The sequence below is a fragment of the Mesoplodon densirostris genome, chromosome 7 (assembly GCF_025265405.1).
Source record: "Mesoplodon densirostris isolate mMesDen1 chromosome 7, mMesDen1 primary haplotype, whole genome shotgun sequence".
In the NCBI taxonomy this organism is placed as follows: Eukaryota; Metazoa; Chordata; class Mammalia; order Artiodactyla; family Ziphiidae; genus Mesoplodon; species Mesoplodon densirostris.
In genome coordinates this window covers 100742632-100767832 of record NC_082667.1, presented here as the reverse complement: position 1 = coordinate 100767832, position 25201 = coordinate 100742632, and the positions used below count along the sequence as shown (strand labels likewise).

Here is a 25201-nt window from a genome sequence, read left to right as displayed (position 1 = left end):
AGCCAGCCTGTTTTACTGGCCTTACCTCCTATCACATGTGCTCCATGTATTAGTTAAACTGGATTACTGGCCGTTCTTTCAATAGTCTCAGCATTTTTCTCTATACATAAAGATTAATAATTAGAGTTTTGACTGTTTGAGAGCTGTTTTGGCATATGATTTTTTTTAATATATTTATTTATTTTATTTATTTTGGGCTGCATTGGGTCTTCATTGCTGCGCGCTGGCTTTCTCTAGTTGCGGTGAGCGGGGGTTACTCTTCGTTGAGGCATGCGGGCTTTTCATTGTGGTGGCTTGTCTTGTTGCAGAGCACGGACTCTAGGGGCGCAGTCTTCAGTAGTTGTGGCACGTAGGCTCAGTAGTTGTGGCTCGTGGGCTCTAGAGTGTAGGCTCTAGAGTTGTGGCACACGGGCTTAGTTGCTCCGCGGCATGTGGGATCTTCCAGGACCAGGGCTCAAACCTGTGTGTTCCCTGCATTGGCAGGAGGATTCTTAGTCACTGCGCCACCAGGGAAGTCCCTGGAATATGATTTTATTTAACTTCTTAAACTTATTTCATTTGCTAACTTGGAAGACTTTCAAGTGGGTGAAGAGTGGAATCGGTGGATCAGCCAACATTCTCTGCTCTAAAAAATTATGTCTTCTACTCACTGTCTTTGCCAAACACATCTATTTCTGTTTTTAGCTTCTGTTCTTTATTGCCTCACTAGATACCCTCCCTTCCATATGACTCTATATTTCTTGTCCTTTGATACTCAGCTCAAGTCCCCTTTTATTTTGAAGTTCTCCCAAACTTTTCCAGTTGACATTGATCTTATCTTTTTTGTCTCTAATTTGTATCAGATCTAAAGACCATTAACACTTAATTATCTAATGACACGTCATATTCTTTCATTGTTTAATGTTTGTTTTCCTCAACTAACTTATAAACTGGTTGAAAGCATACACTATGTATTGTATTTGTATGCTGTAGAGTGCTGAGACCATAAGTAAGCATGTGTATATTCACTCATTATCATTTGTTTATCCCTTCAACAAATTTTTGTTGAGCACCTACTGTGTGCTGGCATTCCTTGGAGTTTACATCCTGATGGAGGAATTAAGCCAGCAAATTAATCATCACAAATTGTGTTAAGTTCTGTGAACAAAATAAAATAGACTTCTATAATAAAGCATGATGTAGGGTGCTGATTTGGATAGTGCAAAGACCTTTTTTGGAATAGCACTCAGTAACTACTTGCTGATTGACATATTTCAAAGAAAATGAAAACACAATTCTATAGGGTTCTTATACCTGTTATTTAAAAAATTATAGATACAAAAATATATAACATATAGCTTAAAAATAATAAAATAAACACCTAAACCACGACCTAGCTTAAATATTTTTGATGCCTCTATGTGTCCCTTTCATATCACAGTTCTCTCCTCCCCCCTGAAATAACTTCTCTCCTGAACTTTGTGTTTATCACTTCCTTGCTTTTCTTTGCATTATGCTATATATGTATTTCTAAACAACATATGGCTTACTTTTGGATTTTGAACTTTATACAATGGAATCATACTGTATATTCTTCTGTAAATTTTGTCTGTTTGTTTCTTCTTTTTTTCCTTTCCTAACATTATGTTGTGAGATTTGTTTGTGGCACATTTTACGTAGGACTTCATAAGTAAAGGGAACGCATATGGGAAAATAGCTCACTTAATAGCACTAAAGCATTGACGTGTTTTGTAGAACCTACCAGAGATGCTATTAGATGTTCTTGCTTCTTTGTAACCTTCTTAAATATTCCTTTATTGTCCATGCATCTGTTTGTTCTCACTTCTCTTGGTTGGTGACAAGTATGGTAACCATTTAAAAATTATCACATAGAAATATTTATAAACTATAAAATACATGAATAGTATTATTATAACTGTTTCTTGGGACTCTTTAAGGTTGACATTTTATACTATTTTTTTTTTTTTAAGTATTGCCATGGACAGCAACCACCAAAGTAATTACAAACTCAGTAAAACTGAGAAGAAGTTCTTAAGGAAACAGATTAAAGCCAGGCATACTTTGCTGAGACATGAAGGCATTGAGACAGTATCCTATGCCACTCAGGTGACCTAAAACTATTATTATCATTTGAATGTAAATGTATTGCCATGTTAGTGTGTTCTAAGTAATATTTGTTAATAATTGCTCAGAGAAGAAGGCTATAATTGTTCCATCATGTGTTACGATCTGTGTTAAATATACATATGATAGGACCTGCTAACTTTCTATTTGGGGACATAACCTAGTATAGTTTGAATTTCCACTGACTCTGTTGGTTGAACTAGAGGAAGTTGTAATTCTGTATTAATAACAATAACACTATACAACTGTTTACAGTTTACAAAGCATACTTATATTCATTATTATATTTAATTCCCTAGAAATCCTTATGAGGTAGATGGGAAAACTAAGGTTCTGAAAGGTTGTGACATGTCCATTGATATAAGGTGCTGAATAGAAACCTAAAGCTAGATCTTTTGTACCCTAATGCAGTCTTCTTTCTTCTATTCCTAACTCCATCTCTATTATAAAGTATTTGATTATATGCTGTGAAACATTTCTTATTTATGAGACCTTATTTACAAAGCCTTTTTATTTTCTGATGGGCAATGATTAAATGATATATATGTATGTATGTATACATACCCCCCCACCCCCCACCCCCCTTCCACACACACACACACACACACACACACACACACACACACACACACACACACACACACAAACTCTTCCTGGGCTATGAATGAGAAGAACTTATTTTAACTCTTAGCTTCTCCACATATTTGTACATGAGCAGTACCCTTTGACCTCAGCTTTCTTCATTTGTAAGGACATAGTATTACATACTTTTTATTCCATTGGATTGTTACATTCTAAAGAGAACACGTATATTATAGTACTTCTTAGTCATTAAAATACCACATGAATGTAAAGTATTCTTATCATATTCTTTCTGGTTCTAAAGATATAGGATAACAGTAGTAAGGCAGCTTAGCTAGCATCTAACTGAGGACCAAAGACATACAATTTAGAAGGTGAAGCTGGGATTAAAATTTAGACCTCTTGATTCTTAGACCAGTACTCTTCTCTAACGCTTTTTCTGTCTTCTGTACTGCATCATAGTTTAGGAATGAGTGCTCTATTTAGGGAGATTTAATATTAGCAGGTAAAAGGCCCAAACTTAGATTTTCTTAAATATTAATAACTTCAGGCCCTCTCACCCATGGCATCCACGCACAGCGTGCCTCATGCCCAGGTTCCTGCACTGTTCCCTCGCGGCCATGAGACGCTGGGTGCTCCTTCTGCTCCTGCCACCTGTGCTGGCCACGCTGGGGGCTCGGGGGCTCCGTGACCGATGAAATACAGTGTAACGTGATGAGGCAAGCTGCCTGTGGCGGGAGATGCATTCCTGTGGCCTGGCTCTGCAACGGAGGGCAGGAGTGCCTGGATGGGGCGGACGAGCAGTGTGCTTTGCAGGTGCGAAATCTTCATCAAGTGCTAATCACTGAAGAAACACTTGTAAGGTATCATCCAAAAAACCAGCATCATAGAGGACTTTTCCTTTCTTGAAGTACACCTTCAATAAAAGCACATATACATGAAAAAAACAAACAAACCCAATAACTTCAGAGAATTTAAACCAAATCCCTCCAAAAAAGGATGGAGTAGATAATAGATTAGAATTAATGTCGGTACACACTTCCTGCCAAGACCCACTGAGGCTGTGAGGCATTCAGAAGATTTATGACATACCCTATTTTCATCAATTCTCAAGCATAACTGGCTTTTTTTCCCCTTACAGGGGTTGTGAAGACAAGTGGTAAGAAAAGAAATGGGTTAAGTTTCTTTGCTGCCTCTGAAACTTGTTTCTGGTTGAGGTTGACTTTTTTCTTCAGATCTCTAGAAGCTTTAATCTCACCTTCATGGCTTCCAAAGTGTCATTTTATTTGGACTTGATTATTTTTTTCTCCTCAGTATTTTTAAAGGAAGAGAAAACAATTGTAGATGGACTTCCAATTATATATTATCTATCTAGGGGAGAACAAATGCCTTTTTCACTGTATAAGTACAGGTGCCTTTGTACAACTTTATAGTGATTGTTAGATTTTTCTAGAGCCATTATCCTCAGATTATCAGGACTGAAGATAACTTAAAGTCTGAATTCTCTTCTTCATATTACTGGAAAAATTGCTTGGCTGAACAACTATTTATTAAATTAAGCATTTCATTATATTATATAACTCACATGTAATAATAAATAAGTTCCTCCCTTCCCTCTACCATTGCACTCATTTTTGTGTGGTTTGCCTTTAGCATTGCCCACAAATCACTTGGATAGCATTTTTGAGTACCCTTAGTATTCCGCAAGTCACCTCTCACTGTTTTCCCCAATTCCTAGATGGGACAGTGGACCCTTGACATTTACAAAACCTTTGCAGTTCCTTAGATTTGGGAATATTGGAAATGTTTTTGTAATTATGGCTACATATGACCAAGCTATTCTGGTACTTTAATTTATAACTTCACTGAATGAGGTCCAGGACAAGCCATCTGAGACTAAATTTTATACCATATTTTATAGTATTGTATTAATGTGTTTATTAGTGTGTGTGTGTATACTTACATACATATAAAGTATTGGCTGCCCCATGAAAGAACAGAGCTTTACTTATCCAATTTTATAATAATTGTTTTATATTCTTTTAAAACAGGGTTCTAGATATTCCCATTTTATGCATATGAAGCTAAAACATTATGTTCTACACTCCAGCTTCATATAAATCAGGTGTTGGCAGACTACTGTCTTCAAGTCAAATCTGGCTTGTGAGCTAAGAATGAGTTTTACATTTTTAAGGGTTGTTTAAAAATATAACAAGACTATGTGGCAGAGGCTTATATGACCTGTGAAGCTTAAAATATTTACTATCTGGCCCTTCTCAGAAAAGTTTTGCCAATACCTGGTATAAATGATGAAACTGAAGAGCGTAGGCCATCAGTTGTTTACTTTTGTTATGCTACAGAGTTTAAAGATCTTAATGCTGTGTAGAATGTTTTTTAGGTACAGAGACTATAATGGCACTAGGCCATAAACATCAGAATAAAAATAGGAGACCTCCCCTACCTAATTCCTTGAGTAAAGTTGAACAGGATTGCAAATGACAGGAAGTAAGCATGATATTTACAAAGGAAAAAAATTTAATTGCAGAATGACTGAATAACCCACAAACAGAGGAAATTTTTCCTGTTTTATGTTCAATAGAACTTGTAATTGTTTCTTCTTCCAGCCAGTACCTTTACCTTTAGCTTTTAGTAAACATTGTATAATGGTTATATCGAAAAGTATGGATTCTGGAAACTGACAGAAGTAAATTTGAAACCCAGCTCCAACTAATCACCACCTTAACCTCATTTTTCTGATTTTTAGTTTCTTTCTGTATGAAGTGGGGCTTATATTACCCACTTTGTAGGATTGTTGTAAAGAATATGTTAATGAAGATTGAGTAGGTAAAAACATATAGCACAGTGTCTAGCAAAAAAGCAAGTATTATGTAAATCCTTGTTTCTTCTCTCTGCCTCCTCTTTCTGTTTCATTATGTTAAATTTATGAACAGTGAAAGTTATCTTTTAATTTGTATGTATATGGTCATTAAGAAATGAATATTTTACTGAAAAGGCTATTAAAAATCAGTATTATTTACAATATCTTATTTTTAAATTTTAAAAATAACAGGTTGATATCAATTGCTCATGTTACTTTCTTTTTTTGTTTTTTTTAGAGCCTGATTGTTGCCAATGGTGGTTTGGGTAACCGCGTGAGTAGGAACCAACTGCTCCCGGTGTTAGAGAAATGTGGATTGGTGGATGCTCTCTTAATGCCACCTAATAAGCCCTACTCATTTGTAAGATACAAAACTGTAGAAGAATCCAAGAAAGCCTATGATACTCTCAGTGGAAAAGAAATAGTGGATGACTTAGGACAAAAGATTATTCTGTACTTGAATTTTGTGGAAAAAGGTATATCATACAAGTATCTTTTTAAAAATGGTTTTTGCTTTTGTGTGAGTTTTCTTTTCATACCTCAGAAGTTTCAGTTATTGTGAAACAAAATTGAACGTCAGTTAAGCAACCCCTTTTTGTTTAACAAACATTCTTTAAGTGCCTAGTTTGTACAGGCATGGGACTAGTAGTTGAAGGGAGGTGATTTAGACATAGCTTACCAACCTAACAATATATTTATTATGTATGCATGTTATTTTGGAGCCCTGCTATCTAATTGTGTCTTTCAAAATTTATTGTTGAGGATTTAGATCACCAATTTATTTTACAGTGTCTACCCACAAGCTTTCAATTAATCACTTAGGAATTAATTGTGATCCAAATGATTATGTGCCAAGGTTCATGATTATGGAGGAGCAGCTTTAGCTACCAAAGATCCCCAAAGCTTTAGAGTGGCGATGTCCAGTAGAACATTCTGTGATGATGGAAATATGTTCATATTTTATATCTGTACTGTCTAACACGATTGTTTGGTTCTTAAATTTAATTTTATTTAAATTAATTAAGTTAACTAATTTAAATAAAAGCTTTGTAGACTGATTTACAGAATTGCTGCAGGGATTATTACATCTTTTCACCACTGAGCCGTGGAAATGAGATACATTGAGATGAACTTAGACTTCTAATCTCCTCCTATTATATTCATTTGCCACCTATTTAGGCAATTAAAGAGTTTTGTTTAGATATGCTGGGAGTGGGTAGGTGAGTAGAATATGATCAGATTTATGTTTTATAAAATAAGGTTCAAAGGAAATTTTAACTCCTTTAAAGATATATTTTAGAAGTTATAATTCTCAGTGTCTATAGGTACTTAATTTTAAAAATTTCTTTAAAAATTTATTTATTTTAATTTATTTATTTTTGGCTGCAGTTGGGTCTTTGTTGCTGTACGTGGGCTTTCTCTAGTTGTAGTGAGTGGGGGCTACTCTTCGTTGCCGTGCATGGGCTTCTCACTGTGGTGGCTTCTCTTGTCGTGGAGCATGGGCTCTAGGCGTGCCGGCTTCAGTAGTTGTGGCACATGGGCTCAGTAGTTGTGGTTCGCGGGCTCTAGAGCACAGGCTCAGTAGTTGTGGTGCACAGGCTTAGTTGCTCCGTGGCATGTGGGATCTTCCCGGACCAGGGATTGAACCCATGGCCCCTGCATTGGCAGGCGGATTCTTAACCATTGCGCTACTGGGGAAATCCATATATGTACTTAATTTTAAATCTGACTTAAGCTTTCAGATTTTGAAAACTAGATTTTTTCGTTTTGTGTTTGTGATCAGTTTTTGAAAATTGTATGCTTTAGGAATAAGTCTTTTTTTTTTTAATTGGGGTACAGTTGTTTTACAATGTTGTAGGAATAAGTCTTAATCAAAAAATATTGTCCTTGGGTTTTCCCCCATTCAGCATGTTGAACACTGTAAGAAATTGCATGAAATGAGTTTTGGAGTGTTTTTTATTTGAAATCCTGTATTAGATCCAGATTTTTTTTTTTTTTTTTTTTTTTTTTTTTTGCGGTACGCGTGCCTCTCACTGTTGTGGCCTCTCCCGTTGCGGAGCACAGGCTCCGGATGTGCAAGCTATGCGGCCATGGCTAATGGGCCCAGCCGCTCCACGGCATGTGGAATCTTCCAGGACCGGGGCACGAACCCGTGTCCCCTGCATCGGCAGGCGGACTCTCAACCACTGCGCCACCAGGGAAGCCCCCAGATGTATTTTTTTAATGTATTTTTTATTGAAGTATAGTTGATTTACGAAGTTGTGTTAGTGTCTGGTGTACAGCAAAGTGATTCGGTTATATATATATATATATATATATATATGTGTGTGTATATATATGGAAAAGAATATGAGAAAGAATATATATGTATGTATACATATATATTCTTTCTCATATTCTTTTCCATAATAGTTTACTACAGGATATTGAATATAGTTCCGTGTGCTATACAGTAGGACCTTGTTTATCCATTCTATATATAATAGTTTGCATCTGCTAATCCCAAACGCCCAAAACCATCCCTCTCCCACTGCCCGCCCCCCTTGGCAACCAACCACAAGTGCATTCTCTATGTCTGTGAGTCTGTTTCATTTGTGTCATATTTTGGATTCCACATATAAGTGATATCATATGGTATTTTTCTTTCTCTTTCTCACTTACTTCCCTTAGTATTATAATCTCTAGGTGCTTCCATGTTGCTGCAAATGGCATTATTTCATTCTTTTTTATGGCTGAGTAGTATTCCAGTGTGTGTGTGTGTGTGTGTGTATGTGTGTGTGTGTGTGTGTGTGTATTTACCACATCTTCTTTATCCATTCATCTGTCAATGGACATTTATGTTGCTTCCATGTCTTGGCTATTGTAAATAGTGCTGCTATGAACATTGGGGTGCATGTATCTTTTTGAATTATAGTTTTGTCCTGATGTATGTCCAGGAGTGAGATTGCTGAGTCATATGACAACTCTATATTTAATTTTTTAAGAAACCACCACACTGTTGTTTTACACTCTTCTATTACTTGACCATAGGAGCAAAAATGAGTATTTAAATTTTTGTATTCAATATTTAGAATCTGGTTTGTTTATGGAGGTGCATACTGTCGATATTATGAGAAACCTTTTTTCTTAGTGAGATTTAAAAAGTGGCTTAATCGTGTTCAAACAAAATATTTAAGTAAATACTGTTCTATTTGCTATTGGTAATTGCATTGGATAAAATGTACCATAATTTTTATCTTGGCCTTTATTTTTCTGTTTTTAATATGTTGTGTGCCTTTCAGCATTCTTATTTCTAAAAATAAGGTTTGGGGTTTTATGAACTGATAAATGGCTATTGGACAGAATTATTTGTCTATAAGAACTTTATGTTTTGTATTTTGACTATTTTAATTTCATTTCCCACAGCACAGTGGAAAGAGTTGGGGCTTCAAGCCTTGCCTCCAGGCCTCATGGTAATAGAAGACATTATTTCTTCTGAGGATGAGAAAATGCTTTTGGAAAGTGTTAACTGGACAGAGGATACAGACAATCAAAATTGTAAGTAAAACTTTAAATCTGGTATTTAAAAGTTTCTGCAAAATGCCTTATCCTCCTTTGGTTTATTAAAACTCTATTTCCTCAAAATTACTGAAAGTACCCTGGATACAATGTTAGGTAAGTCATACCAACAGTTCTTAAGAGCATTAATAATAAATAGCGTTTATATAGATATCAATTTAAAACTCCAAACTGATTAATATTTATTAGTCAGCATTTGTGGAACTAACATTTATAAGCTATTTTATATACAGTTGGTTGTCTGTTCCGTATCCATGAATTCAGTCAACCATGGATTGAAAATATTTGGAAAAAAAAGCAAAATTCCAGAAAGTTCCAAAAAGCAAAACTTGAACTTGCCGCATGTTGGCAACTATTTACATAACATTTACATTGTTATTTACAACTATTTTACATAGCATTTACATTATACTAGGTATTGTAAGTAATCTAGAGATGATTTAAAGCATGCTGGAGGATGTGAAAGTTGTATGTAGGTTACATGCAAATACTGCACTATTTTATGTAAGAGACTTTATCGTCCTTGGATTTTAGTATGTGAGGGAACCAATCCCCCAAGGATAGCCAGGGACAACCCTATATTGTCTTATTTGGTTCTCTCTACCCTAAGACAAATTTCCTATGAGGAATCAGCAGTTCAGTAACATATCATTATAATGTAGTAAGAACCTCCTGGAGAAATTTACAAATTAGCTACTTTGACTCTTTTCCAGATCATTAGCAATCTTGTGAGTGGCAGTGGACATGTTTAGCTCTTTCAGATTGACTGGGTAAAACCCTTAAAAGTTTGTTTCAATTTTAGACTTAATAGCAGCTATGAGGTAGAATGTTTCATTTTACTAAAGACAATAATTTAGCAAGTTAACAAAAGTTACCATTACTAAACCAATCCTTATTCATAAAGTTGACTTTGAAATATATGAGGAATGAAATTCTTTTTCTCCTAAATAGTTTACTTTCTTCTCTTCATACAGTTCAAAAATCCTTAAAACACAGAAGAGTAAAGCATTTTGGCTACGAATTCCACTATGAGAACAACCATGTAGATAAAGATAAGCCATTACCTGGGGGTAAGTAATTGTTGTGTTTTTTTTATACATTAAAAAAATTTTTTTTAATTAATTTATTTAATTTATTTATTTTTGGCTGCATTGGGTCTTCATTGCTGCACACAGGCTTTCTTTAGTTGTGGCAAGTTGGGGCTACTCTTTGTTGTGGCTTCTCATTGCGGTGGCTTCTCTTGTTGCGGAACATGGGCTGTAGGTGCATAGACTTCACTAGTTGTGGCACGTGGGCTCAGTAGTTGTGGCTCGTGGGCTCTAGAGTGCTGGCTCAGTAGTTGTGACACACAGGCTTAGTTGCTCCACGGCATGTGGGATCTTCCTGGACCAGGGGTCGAACCCATGTCCCCTGCATTGGCAGGCAGATTTAACCACTGCACCACCAGGGAAACCCAGTAACTGTTAATAATAAGGGCTGGTACAGAAAAAAAGATTAATATTAGGATATCATGGTTGAGATTATTTTTCATTTGTCATTTGTAGGTAAACTTATGAAACAGTTGATTAAATTTAAACCATTTTAATTAACTAAACAGTATAGTTTTGTGTTAAAAATGTTATACATACAAATAAAGCTAAATTTAATTTCTCTTGAACACTATCCATACTCCCATACTCCTCTTCAGAAGTAGTACCATTAACAGTTTAGTGTATACTATTTCAATCCTTATAAATGAGTTTACATCCAAATAACCTGTAAACGTATATAGGTGTTAACACATAGCATTACATTGTATGTTATAAATTGTATATTCATATATTACCACATTATCACAGAATGTCTTAGAGATCTTATATAGGTTTTCATTTTATTGAATGTTCAATAATAGCTTATTCAGTTAATTTCCTTTTGCTAGACATTTAGGTTATTTCTAGTTTTTAGCTTTTACAAGTTGTGCTGCAGTGAATATCTTTGTATACACCTCTTTATTCATTAAAGCAAGAGTTGCTCAAGGGAAACTACTAAATTAGAATTGTGTCAGAGTTATGTTCATTTAAAAATGTCAATAGACCCTGACAAATTGCACCCTAAAAAAGCTATACCAACATACTCTCACGAAGTGTGTACCTCCTTCCCCCTACCCCTAGCAGCATGTGATATTGTAAAACTTTTAACTTTATAATCACCTGATTACTAGTGAGGTTCGCCATTTTTATTTCCTTTTCTGTGAATTCTTTTTCATCTTCTTTACCAGTTTTTTCTAATGGGTGGTCAAATATATTAATAAGAATTTACTATATAATCAGGATATTAATACTTTGTTAGAATTCTTCATTGGTGTTAAATTTATCTGTATTTTTATGACTTGCATCTTACTTAAAGATTTCCTTTGCCTCATGAAATAACATTTATGACTCCAATAAAAGTAAGTTAGTTCCACTTTGAAAAGCATGTTTTTTAAAGAGAAATAATTTAAAATAATTAAATTTAAAGTAAATTAATAATTTAAAATAACAAAAAAGAAAGTGGTCAGGCCAATTTCCAGTATATAATATAGTAAATTTTATAATCTTATTTCTGTTTTACAAAATACCAAAATTGTTGTCTGAAAAATTGTTCTTTTGTACATCTTATTTGATAAAATCAATAAAATAACTTTAAAAGATTCTTAATATTTTGTTTTTATTTTACTTTGCTTGTGAGTTTACTGTTATGTTTGAATCTGACCACTGAACTAAAAGCTGTGTGATTTTTATCATAGTGACTATTTTTTCATTCTTGGGTAAAACATGCAAAGTAAATATTTTAATATGTTTCACCTTTATGATTACTGGTTTCAGGTCTTCCGGACATTTGTGGTAGCATTTTGGAGAAATGGTTGAAGGAAGGTTTCATTAAACATAAACCTGATCAACTGACTGTTAACCAGTATGAACCTGGGCATGGTGAATATTTCTTCTTCTAAAATTCCAGTCATATATTTCATAACTAAGGGGGTTATATAACTCTCTAAGATCAAAGATAGTATTTTTTAGCTTGAACCCACTCTTAATTTGCTTATGTTTGTTACCTCTGTTGATTTCAATCCATTTGCAATTCTACACTCAGTCTCTTGAGGAATTTGCATCTCTAAGTGTAAACAAACACAGTTGCTATTTGTGATTTTCTTTTGTTCTCCCTCAACATTTGTTTTTAGAGAGGGAGAAGATTGCTTTAAAAACAAAGGAGGCATGTAAAATGGAAGAAATCAAATAATTTACACGTACATAGAAGAAGGCTAACTGGTTGGATCATCATGCTCTTCTTTCTCTTCTGTTGAGAATGTGGAAGACAATTCTAGGATGACATTTTAGTAAAAAATCTTTAGGTTATTGATTTTTTGCACTTGTTAGCAGCATCTTCGTCTGATATTTGTACTAATCAAATGATATTGAGGGTTTTATTAATGGCAGGAGTTGTGGGTTTTTTTCCTTCTCTGCATTTATCAGGATGTTTTATGATAGCTTATTTACCTATCAGTCTTTCCATTGGTCTATAAGCTCCCTGAGGACAGAGATTGTGTCTTACTAGCTTTAGGTACTCTCACCATGTAGCAAAGTTCCTTTCTAGTAAGAGATACTCATTTAACATAGCTTGAGAAACTGGTGGAAGAAGCCATATCTTAATTATTGATAAGATTAGTCTTCACACCTGGCTGTTGTTTTTGTTCTACAAGTACTTGGGAATCCAGTATTCAGAGGTCAAAATGACTTTGTTAGTTATCTTTCACACTTCCTCTTGGGCTGGGATTGAGTAAATGTTCTAGGTAAGGAGTGACTCTCAAATCTTGATTTTACAGTCAGATCACAATGGTGCTTTAACATGAAGTTATATTTTTAGTTTAGACTTAGTTTAATTTTATTCACATTCACCTTAAATGTTTCCTTTTAACTAAAATTACAGTACATTCCAGTTTATCAAATGATATTTTCACTGTAATACTGTGAGGCTATATTTAGAGTTGTCTTAAATCTACTAAAAGGAAAAATGAAGTGACCTGTTATCCTATCTTCTATCTCAGGAATTCCTGCTCATGTTGACACGCATTCTGCGTTTGAGGATGAGATCCTTTCTCTCAGTTTGGGGTCAGAGGTAAATATTCAAACATTTTTATTAGCTATCAACAAATGCCTTACCTTATACAATGCCCTTTTCATAGGATTTCTCACATTTCTTAATCCAAGTGAATTAAGATTTAAAAATGAAATGTAAAGGCACCATTAACAGTTTCATTTCTTACAGACTGTGAAATTATCACAGTCTCTTCTTTTAGGTGTCCAAAGTTTTATCTATCACTTCATCAGATGCCAGGAAAAGTCCTGTAAGTTAATTTTTACACATTTTACTTTTAGAAGTTAAATAAAATCCAGACTTCCATTTTGCAATAATTTACTGTAGCAGCATTACCATCTAGTGGCTAAAGATAGTAGCTGCAGGCTATAGATAAAAGAAACAAAACTAAAATGTAAGTGCCTGGAATTGTGATAAACTTTTTCACGTATATGATTCAGTCCCTTCCACAACTTTGAGTAGTAGAGGGTAATGCCCTTATCTTTACAAATGAAGAATAAGAGGTTCATGTTTATTCATTGACTTGTTTTTAATAGCTGTACTTTATTTGAACTGCTAAAGAAGCTATCAAAAGTGTGATTTAAAGCAATCCTTGGAAACTGCAGATAGAATTTTAGATAGAAATCAACTTAAAAGCTTTTGTACAGCAAAGGAAACCATAAAACGAAAAGACAACCTCAGAATGGGAGGAAATATTTGCAAATGAAGCAACGGACAAAGGATTAATCTCCAAAATATACAAACAGTTCATGCAGCTCAATATCAAAACAAAACAACCCAATTAAAAAATGGGCAGAAGACCTAAATAGACATTTCACCAAAGAAGACATACAGATGGCCAAGAGGCACTTGAAAAGATGCTAAACATCTCTAATTACTAGAGAAATGCAAATCGAAACTACAATGAGGTATCACCTTACCCTGGTTAGAATGGCCATCATCAAAAAATCTACAAGCAATAAACGCTGGAGAGGGTGTGGAGAAAAGGGAACCCTTTTGCACTGTTGGTGGGAATGTAAACTGATACAGCCACTGTGGAGAACAGTATGGAGGTTCCTTAAAAACCTAAAAATAGAACTATCATATGATCCAACAATCCCACTACTGGGCATATACCCTGAGAAAACCATAATTGAAAAGGACACATGTACCCCATTGTTCATTGCAGCACTGTTTACAGTAGCTAGGACATGGAAACAACCAAAATGTCCAATGACATTTTGAGATGTGATACATATGTACAATGGAATATTATTCAGCCCTAAAAAGGAACGAAATTGGGTAATTTGCAGAGATGTGGATGGACCTAGAGTCTGTCATACAGAGTGAAGTAAGCCAGAAAGAGAAAAACAATTATCGTATATTAACGCATATATGTAGAATCTAGAAAAAGGGTACAGATGAACCTATTTGCAGGGCAGGAATAGAGATGTAGACATAGAGAACGGACATGTGTTCATGGCGGGGGAGGAGAACGTGGGAAGAATTGGGAGGTTAGGTTTGACATAAATACACTACCATGTGTAAAATAGATAGCTAGTGGGAACCTGCTGTATAGCTCAAGGAGCTCAGCTCGGTGTTCTGTGGTGACCTAGATGGGTGGGATGGGGGTGTTGGGAGGGAGGTCCAAGAGGGAGGAGAGGACTTCCCTGATGGCTCAGTGGTTAACAGTCTGCCTGCCAATGCAGGGGACGTGGGTTCGAGCCCTGGTCTGGGAAGATCCCACATGCTGTGGAGCAGCTGGGCCCGTGCGCCACAACTACTGAGCCTGCGTGCTGCAACTACTGAAGCCTGCACGCCTAGAGCGCGTGCTCCACAACAAGAGAAGCCACTGCAATGAGAAGCCCGTGTACCGCAACGAAGAGTAGCCCCCGTTTGCCGCAACTAGAGAAAGCCCGCGCGCAGCAACGAAGACCCAATGCAGCCAAAAATAAATAAACAAAATAAATAAATAAATTTATTTAAAAAAAGAGGGAGGAGATATAGATATACATATAGCTGATTCACTTCATTGTACAGCAGAAACTAACACAACATTGTAAAGCAATTATACTCCAATTAAAAAAAAATCAGAATTTCAAATCTACAGGAATCTTTAAAATATGAGGTTGTTTCAAAATCTGATCTTGTTCCTGGATGCAAATACTGTTTACTAGTATTTTTTTTGCATTTGCTTACTTCCCATCACTAACTACAGTGCTTTGGCTTCTTAACTTTTGCTGAGCTTGTGTGATTATGTCGATACTGTGACTACAGAGCTAGTGTATTTGATAAGACAGAACCATCTTATCAACTACATGTGTGGATTCTTATTAAGTGCTTTCAAAAATAATGAGGACAGGAAGGGAAAAGAGCTCTTCTCTGTCTGGTTTATTTTAATTTTACCTCTTATCCTGGCTTGTAGCTTTAGGGGACCAGTAAAGAACATCTTTGATTTTTCCTCCTGTGTAACCAATTGAGAAATGAAATGAAAGATAAATGAATATCAGATTGTCAAGTTAACTACTGAGAAAACATGGAAGATCATGGCTTTGGATCTGTAGCCAAGTGGACTTATTAATAATTCACCTATGAATTAGACATACTGTCCTTTACAGTGGTACAACTGGAGACCTTTCCTATAGAGGCAGAGGCTGCCACTATAACAGAGGACATGAAGAAGCATAAATTAGATTCTGCAAACCAGCGGGATTTGAGAAAGAGAGAGGAAAGGGCTAATCCAAGCAGGTTTGGCTCCAGGCTAACCAATCCGCTGAGGTATGCCTTCTCTCCTGGGGAGTTGGAAGTGAAGGAATGGAGAAAAGCGAGGTTTGTTCTTATTACTTTCACTCCTATAGAGATTCTCTCCATTCCTAGGGAAATATAAAAAATGGGGCCTAAGTGTTCCTCCAACGCCCTAAAAGTTCATTATATAGTTGTTTTTTTCTGATGTGGACCATTTTTAAAGTCTTCATTGAATTTGTGACAATATTGCTTCTGTTTTACGTTTTCGTTTTTTGGCCATGAGGCATGTGGGATCTTAGCTCCCCCTGACCAGGGATCGAGCCCGCACCCCCTGCACTGGACCACCAGGAAAGTCCCATTATATAGTTTTTATTTTTTTAATAGATCTTTATTAGGGTATAAGTGCTTCACAATACTGTGTTAGTTTCTGTTGTACAACAAAGTGAATCGACCATATGCATACATATATCCCCATATCCCTTCCCTCTTGAGCCTCCCTTCCACCCTCCCAATCTCACATCTCTGGGTCATTGCAAAGCACCTACCTGATCTCCCTGTGCTATGCTGCTGCTTCCCACTAGCCATTTACATTTGGTAGTGTATACATGTTGATGCTACTCTCACTTCGCTCCAGCTTCCCCCTCCCCTCCCCCATGTCCTCAAGTCCATTCTCTATGTCTACGTATTTATTCCTGCCTTGCCACTAGGTTCATCAGTACCATTTTTTTCCCTTTAGATTCCACATATATGTGTTAGCATATGGTATTTGTTTTTCTCTTTCTGACTTGCTTCACTCTGTATGACAGACTCTAGGTCCATCCACCCCACTACAAATAACTCAATTTCGTTTCTTTTTATGGTTGAGTAATATTCCATTGTATATATGTGCCACATGTTCTTTATCCATTCATCTGTCGATGGACATTTAGGTTGGTTACATGTCCTGGCTATTGTAAATAGTGCTGCAATGAACATTGTGGTGCATGTCTCTTTTTGCATTATGGTTTTCTCAGGGTATATGCCCATTAGTGGGATTGCTGGGTCATATGGTAGTTCTATATTTAGTTTTGTAAGAAACCTCCATACTGTTCTCCATAGTGGCTGTATCAGTTTACATTCCCACCAACAGTGGAGGAGGCTTCACTTTTCACCACACTCTTTCCACCATTTATTGTTTCTAGATTTTTTGATAATGGCCATTGTGACTGGTGTGAGGTGATACCTCATTGTAGTCTTGATTTGCATTTCTTTAATAATTAGTGATGTTGAGCATCTTTTCATGTGCCTCTTGGCCATCTGTATGTCTTCTCTGGTGAGATGTCTATTTAGGTCTTTTACCCTTTTTTTAATTGAATTCTTTGTTTTTTTGATATTGAGCTCCATGAACTGTTTGTATACTTTGGAGATTAATCCTTTGTCCATTGGTTCATTTGCAAATATTTCCTCCCATTCTGAGGGTTGTCTTTTCGTCTTGTTTATGGTTGGTTTCCTTTGCTGTGCAAAAGCTTTTAAGTTTCATTAGGTCCCATTTGTTTATTCTTGTTTTTATTTACATTTCTCTAGGAGGTGGGTCAAAAAAGATCTTGCTGTGATTTATGTCATAGAGTGTTCTACTTATATTTTCCTCTAAGAGTTTTATAGTGTCTGGTCTTACATTTAGGTCTTTAATCCATTTCGAGTTTAGTTTTGTGTATGGTGTTGGGGAGTGTTCTAATTTCATTCTTTTACATGTAGCTGCCCAGTTTTCCCAGCACTTACTGAAGAGGCTATCTTTTCTGCACTGTATGTTCTTGCCTCCTTTGTCATGAATTAGGTAACCATATGTGTGTGGGTTTATTTCTGGGCTGTCTGTCCTTTACCATTGATCTATATTTCTGTTCTTGTGCCAGCACCATACTGTCTTGATTACTGTGGCTTTGTAGTGTAGTTTGAAATCGGGAGCTTGATTCCTCCAACTCCATTTTTCTTTGTCAAGATTGCTTTGGCTATTCGGGGTCTTTTATGTTTCCTTATGAATTGTAAAATTTTTTGTTCTAATTCTGTGAAGAATGCCCTTGGTAGTTTGATAGGGATTGCATTGAATCTGTAGATTGCTTTGGGTAGTATTGTCATTTTCACAATATTGATTCTTCCATTCCAAGGACATGGTGTATTTCTCCATCTGTTTATGTCATCTTTGATTTCTTTCATCAGTGTGTTATAGTTTTCTGAGTAAAAGTCTTTTGCCTCCTTAGGCAGGTTTATTCCTACGTATTTTATTCTTTTTGTTGTGATGGTAAATGGGAGTGTTTCCTTAATTTCTCTTTTTGATTTTTTTGTTATTAGTTTATAGGAATGCCAGAGATTTCTGTGCATTAATTTTGTATCCTGAAACCTTACCAATTTCACTGATTAGTTCTAGTAGTTTTCTGGTTGCATCTTTAGGACTGTCTATGTATAGTATCATATGATCTGCACACAGTGACAGTTTTACTTCTTCTTTTCCAATTTGTATTCCTTTTATTTCTTTTTCTTCTCTGATTGCCATGGCTAGGACTTCCAAAACTATGTTGAATAAGAGTGGCGAGAGTGGACATCCTTGTCTTGTTGCTGATCTTAGTGGAAATGCTTTCAGTTTTTCACCATTGCTTATGCTGTTTGCTGTGGGTTGGTCATATATGGCCTTTATTATGTTGAGGTAGTTTCCCTCTATGCCCATTTTCTGGAGAGTTTTTATCATAAATGGGTGTTGAATTTTGTCAAAAGCTTTTCTGAATCTATTGAGATGATCATACGGTTTTTATTCCTTAATTTGTTAATATGGTGTGTCACATTGATTGATTTGTGTATATTGAAGAATCCTTGCATCCATGGGATAAATCCTGCTTGATCATGGTGTATGATTCTTTTAATATGTTGTTGGATTCTGTTTGCTAATATTTTGTTCAAGATTTTTGCATCTATGTTCATCAGTGATATTGGTCTATAATTTTCTTTTTTTGTGATATCTTTTTCTGGTTTTGGTATCAGGGTGATGGTGGCTTCATATAATGAATTTGGGAGTGTTCCTCCCTCTGCAATTTTTTGGAAGAGTTTGAGAAGGATGGGTGTTATCTCTTCTCTAAATGTTTGATGGAATTCGCCTTTGAAGCCATCTGGTCTTGGACTTTTGTTTGTTGGAAATTTTTAAATTATGGTTTCAATATCATTACTTGTGATAGGTCTGTTTATATTTTCTAATTCTTCCTGGTTCAGTCTTGGAAAATTGTACCTTTCCAAGAATTTGTCCATTTCTTCGTGGTTGTCCATTTTATTGGCATATAGTTGTTTGTAGTAGTCTCTTATAATCCTTTGTATTTCTATGGTGTCAAATGTGATTTCTCCCTTTTCATTTCTAATTTTATTGATTTGCGTCCTCTCCCTTTTTTTCTTGATGAGTCTGGCTTTATCAATATTGTTTATCTTCTCAAAGAACCAGCTTTTAGTTTTATTGATCTTTGCTATTGTTTTCTTCATTTCTATTTCATTTATTTCTGCTCTGATGTTTATGATTTCTTTCCTTTTACTGACTTTGGGTTTTCTTTGTTCTTCTTTCTCTAGTTACTTTAGGTGTAGGGTTAGATTGTTTATTTGAGATTTTTCTTGTTTCTTGGGGTGAGATTGAATTGCTATAAACTTCCCTCTTAGAACTGATTTTGCTGTGTCTCAAAGGTTTTGGGTCGTTGTGTTTTTGTTGTCATTTGTTTCTATGTATTTTTTAATTTCTTCTTTGATTTCTTCAGTGACCTCTTGGTTATTTAGTAGTGCACTGTTTAGCCTCCATGTATTTATGTTTTTTACAGTTTTTTTCCTGTAATTGATTTCCAATCTCATAATGTTGTGGTCAGAAAGGATGCTGCATATGATTTCAATTTTCTTAAATTTTCAGAGGTTTGATTTGTGTCCCATGATGGGATCTATCCTGGAGAATGTTCCATGTGCACTTGAGAAGAAAGTGTATTCTGCCACTTTTGGGTGGAATGTTCTATAAATATCAATTAAATCTATCTGGTATATTGTGTCATTTAAAGCTTGTGTTTCCTTATATATTTTATGTTTGGATGATCTGTCCATTGGTGTAAGTGGGGTGTTAAAGTCCCCCACTATTATTGTGTTACTATTTCCCCTTTCATGGTTGTTAGCATTTGCCTTATGTATTGAGGTGCTCCTATGTTGGGTGCATAAACAGTTACAATTGTTATATCTTGTTTTTTAGATTAATCTCTTGATCATTATGTAGTGTCCTTCCTTATCTCTTGTAACAGTCTTTATTTTATAGTCTATTTTATCTGATACGAGTATTGCTACTCCAGCTTTCTTTTGATTTCTATTTGCATGGAATATCTTTTTTCCATCCCTTCACTTTCAGTCTTTATGTGGCCCTAGGTCTGAAGTGAGTCTCTTGTAGACAGCATATATGGGTCTTGTTTTTTGTATCCATTCAGCCAGTCTGTGTCTTTTTGGGGGGGCCTTTAATCCATTTACATTCAAGGTTATTATCGATATGTATATTCCTATTACCATTTTCTTAATTGTTTTGGGCTTGTTTTTGTGGGTCTTTTTCTTCTCTTGTGTTTCCCGCCTAGAGAAGTTTCTATAGCATTTGTTGTAAAGCTGGTTTGGTGGTGCTGAATTCTCTTAGCTTTTGCTCTTCTGAAAAGCTTTTGACTTCTCCATCGAATCTGAGTGAGATCCTTGCTGGGTAGAGTAATCTTGGTTGTACGTTTTTCTCTTTCATCACTTTAGGTATATCCTGCCACTCCTTTCTGGCCTGCAGAGTTTATGCTGAAAAATCCACTGGTAACCTTATTGGGATTCCTTTTCATGTTATTTATTGTTTTTCCCTTGCTGCTTTTAATATTTTTTCTTTGAATTTAATTTTTGTTAGTTTGATTAATATGTGTCTTGGTGTGTTTCTCCTAGGGTTTATCCTGTATGGACTCTCTGTGCTTCCTGGACCTGGGTGACTATTTCCTTTCCCATGTTAGGGAAGTTTTCAACTATAATCTCTTCAAATACTTTCTCAGACCCTTTCTTTTTCTCTTCTTCTTCTGGGAACCTATAAGTTGAATGTTGGTGCATTTAGTGTTGTCCCAGAGGTCTCTGAGATTGTCTTCAATTCTTTTCATTCTTTTTTCTTTATTCTGCTCCTTGGCAGTTATTTCCACCATTTTGTCTTCCAGCTTACTTATTCGTTCTTCTACCTCAGTTATTCTGTTATTGATTCCGTCTAGTGTATTTTTCATTTCAGTTATTATGTTGTTCATCTCTGTTTTTTTGTTCTTTAGTTCTTCTAGATCTTTGCTAAACATTTCTTGTATTTTCTCAATCCATGTCTGCATTCTGTTTCTGAGATTCTAGATCATGTTTACTATCATTACTCTGAATTCCTTTTCAGGTAGACTGCCTATTTCCTCTTCATTTTTTTGGTCTTGTAGGTTTTTACCTTGCCCCTTCATCTGTGACATATTTTTTTGCTCTCTCTTTTTTTTTTTCCTTTTTTTAATGAGTGTGATTGTGTTCCTGTCTTCCTGGTTGTTTGGCCTGTGGCTTCCAACACTGCAGTTTTTAGGCTGTTGGGTAGAGCTGGGTCTTGGTGCTGAGGTGAGGACCTCCAGGAGACCCACTCTAATGAATATTCCCTGGGGTCTGAGGTTCTCTGTTAGTCCAGTGGTTTGGACTCAGAGCTCCCACTGCAGGAGCTTTGGCCCGACCCCTGGCTCATGAACCAAGATCCCACAAGTTCTGCGGGATGGTAAAAAAAAAAGAAGAAAAAAGGTGGGAGAGGCCTTGGCTGTGGAGGGTGGGGCCTAAGCAGGGGTGATGTTTGGGCAGTGGGTGGGCCTATGCTTAGGACCAACAGGGCTGGGAAAGGCTGTGGTGGGGTGGGGGGTGGGGCTTAAGCTCAACAGAACAGAAGGGGCTCAGGAGTGCCTCCTGTCCCTGATCTCAGAGGGTGGGGGACCCTGCCCTGGTAGCCCTGCAGGCTTCCTGGGCTTGAATGGGTGGGGCAAACGCCCTCCGCTCCTCTCCTGCTTCTCCGATCCCAGAGGTCCCTTTCCACCTGCCTCTGCTGATCTCTGCGGCCTCCCTCATATGCCCCCAGGGCCCATGAGGTCTGAAGGGGGCTTTGGAGGGCAGGGGACTGGCCTGGGTGGTCAGCAGGCTCCCCGTGCCCAACTGGGAGGGGTAAATGCCCTCTGCTCCTTTCCTGCTCCTCTGGTCCTAAGGGCTCCTTCTGCCTGCCTATCCATCTCTCCTTGCCTCCCTCCTACTCCCCCAGGACCAACCCAGCCTGGAGGGGACCTCTGAGGGCATAGGACCCGGCCTGAGAACCGGGCAGACTTCCCCAGCCAATGTGGTAGGGGACATGCTGGGCCCACTCCCCCCTGATCTGAGCCCCTGAGGGTCCCTCCAGGCATAGGAGCCCCTGTCCCCTCTCAGCCACCCCTCAGCGGTGCCGGTCCTGTCCAACCTCCACTTCTCCCTGCTTCAGTTCCCCCACATCCTACCATCCTCCTTGGGTGTTGGGCTCCCCGACCAGAGTCCGGCAGGCACCCCAGTTATGGGGAGACGTGAACTCTGCATCTTCCCACACCGCCATCTTGACTCTGCCCCCCTCTATAGTTTTTAATTAAAACTTGTAAAGAGGGGAAAACTTACCTCTAGTTGCACTGATCATCTGCTGTAATTGTTATCTCCATTTGGTGTCTCTGGAAACATATACTTTTTTTCCCAGTTTTTAGAAAAAAATTGAAGTATAATTGACTTACAATATTATATTAGTTTCAGGTGTACAGGATAGAAATTTGATATTTTTATACATTGTAAGAGGATTACCACGATAAGCCTAGTTGCCATATGTTGCGATACAGAATATAGTCAATAATATTGTAATGCTGTACATTATATCCCCGTGACCAATTTATTTTGTAAGTTTGTAAGTTTGTACCTCCTAATCTCCCTAACCTATTTCACTCATCCTTCCATCCTCTTCCCCATTGGAACCACCAGTTCTCTGTATCTGAGTCTGCTTCTGTTTTGTTACGTTTTTTTTAGATTCCACATATAAGTGAGATCATAACATCTTACAGAAAAGCAGGAATGAACTTTTCTGGCCAACCCAATGTTTGTCTTTCTTGTCTGACTTGTTTCACTTAGCATAATACACTCTAGGTTCATCCCTGTTGTCGCAAATGGCAAAATTTCCTTTCTTATGGCTGAATAATGTGTGTGTGTGTGTGTGTGTGTGTGTGTGTGTGTGTATGTGTGTTTATGTGTGTATCTCACATTTTCTTCATCCATTATTGGACATTTAGGTTGCTTCCATGTCTTGGCTGTTGTAAATAATGCACATGAGGGAGCACATATCTTTCCAAGTTAGTGTTTATTCCTTTGAATAAATACCCAGAAGTGGAATTGTTGGATCATATAGTAGTTCTATTTTTAATTTTTTGAGGAACTTTCATACTGTTTTCCTTAGTGGCTGAACCAATTTACATTCCTACCAAGAGCATGCAAGGTTGCATTTTTCCCATATCCATGCCAACACTTGGTATTTCTTTTCTTTTTGATAATCGCCATTCTGACAGGTGTGAGGTGATACCTCATTGTGTAGCAATCACCTATTCTATACTAGGCCTGAGGTAGGTACTATAGTAAGTAAGTTTTTCCTTATGAGGAATAGCCAGGTCCTCAGGAATAGATATACATATGACTACTATTGTTCTTGTTGTGCTAGCTGTCTTATTTTGGTTATCTGTGTATATGAATCTGGTGATTTATTTTGCTTAAGGAGGAAAGCCCAGGACATAAATAAATGGAATTTAGGAAGCCTTCTCTCCAAAAATGTAAGATACACCACCTATTTTTTCAAATAAATTATTTATGATGAATTTATTCATTCATTTATTCACCCCAAAATATTTGTGGAATATAATCTACTAGACAGAATCTAACAAGTAAATAAGGATAAAATCCAAAAAATTTTTATTTAAGCTAAAATGTTTCATTACCTATGTAGCCTTATCATGTACAAAGGAAAACTTAATTTTACTGAGGTGGTTTGTGACTGATCTTGCTTTGAGAGTCCTTTTTTGGATGGTGGTGGATTTCACTTCACAGTACCTGCAAACAAATGAAACCACAGTGTGATAAATGAGAGCTGATAGCAAGTGGTCTCACTGCAAACACATAAGCATGATCATGTTATCTCATAGGTGTTTAAGCTATTGAATATTCAGTGATGGCTAAAGTGCCTCTAATTGGGCATCTGTTCATTTTCAAGCTTATTTTTCTGTTATGCAATGTATATTTTGCTCTCTTTTATGGCATTTGGCAATGTGCTTAGACCATTAAACTAAAGATGCCTTCTCTTTTAATTTTACATTCCTCTTGAGCTCAGCCATATAAAACCATTGAAAAATCATCTGTATTGGGGTGAAGAGGAAGAGAGGGCAGAATCTATTATTCAGCTGTTGAGACCTAGTTTTGTAAGGTAGCGTTGTGTTTGAAAGGTGGAATTTGCTGACGTTGTGCTCTAGAGTAGATTTGTTTGTGGTGTTTTCTTTTAAACTTTTAATCGGATCTAATTTTGCTTGTTTCACATAGGCAATACTGTAGACAAGTTCCCAGGTATGTCCCCTAAATGTATTCATGGTATCTGATCAACTAGTAAAGTTTTCACACTAGAAACATCAAATGATGCTCAGCTTCTTACACCCTCTCTCAGAAGCAGTGAGAAATAAGTTCCTTGGGCCCCAATGGTATTTAGCTGCTGCATCTACTACTTGCAGATCACTGTTATATGCCATAAGGTACCATCTCAACTTCATGTATGAGATCTTTTTCCCCCTCTTGATAAGACTATTAAGGCCTGTACTTTAGAAAATTGCTTCTGACTGTAGGACAAGGGAGCAGAGCTCGTTTTCTTTCTGTAGTCATTTTTACATGGGAGGTCCTATGTCCTGTGTATTGATTCCAGAGTGTGTTGTTACTGCCATTGTCTCCTTCCTTTAAGTTTCACAAGACTTGGTAATCTTGAGATTCCAGTTTTCAAAGAATTTAGCAAATGAATTCATGGCTCCTAGTGTTGGGAAACTGGTTTGTTGTGGTCCTTGATTTTAACTTAAAGGATGGAAACTAAGCAGACTTATGTAATATAGGTAGGAGATTTAAAGGTCACTAACAGCAGCTGTTGGTCTC

At 36.7% G+C, this 25201-nt stretch overlaps 1 protein-coding gene across 2 annotated transcripts in view; it reads left to right on the top strand.

Annotated features, from left to right (window-relative positions):
• Positions 1 to 25201, top strand: part of ALKBH8 (alkB homolog 8, tRNA methyltransferase) — a 62979-nt gene that overhangs the window by 4455 nt on the left and 33323 nt on the right. Inside the window, exons 2-7 of one of the 2 annotated variants that reach the window (XM_060103969.1) lie at positions 1971 to 2106; positions 5823 to 6060; positions 8990 to 9121; positions 10117 to 10212; positions 11986 to 12090; positions 13206 to 13276. In XM_060103969.1, the coding sequence (XP_059959952.1) occupies positions 1971 to 2106; positions 5823 to 6060; positions 8990 to 9121; positions 10117 to 10212; positions 11986 to 12090; positions 13206 to 13276 (778 nt within the window). The remainder of the gene's footprint in view (positions 1 to 1970; positions 2107 to 5822; positions 6061 to 8989; positions 9122 to 10116; positions 10213 to 11985; positions 12091 to 13205; positions 13277 to 25201) is intronic. The other variant, XM_060103970.1, reaches the window with a different exon arrangement.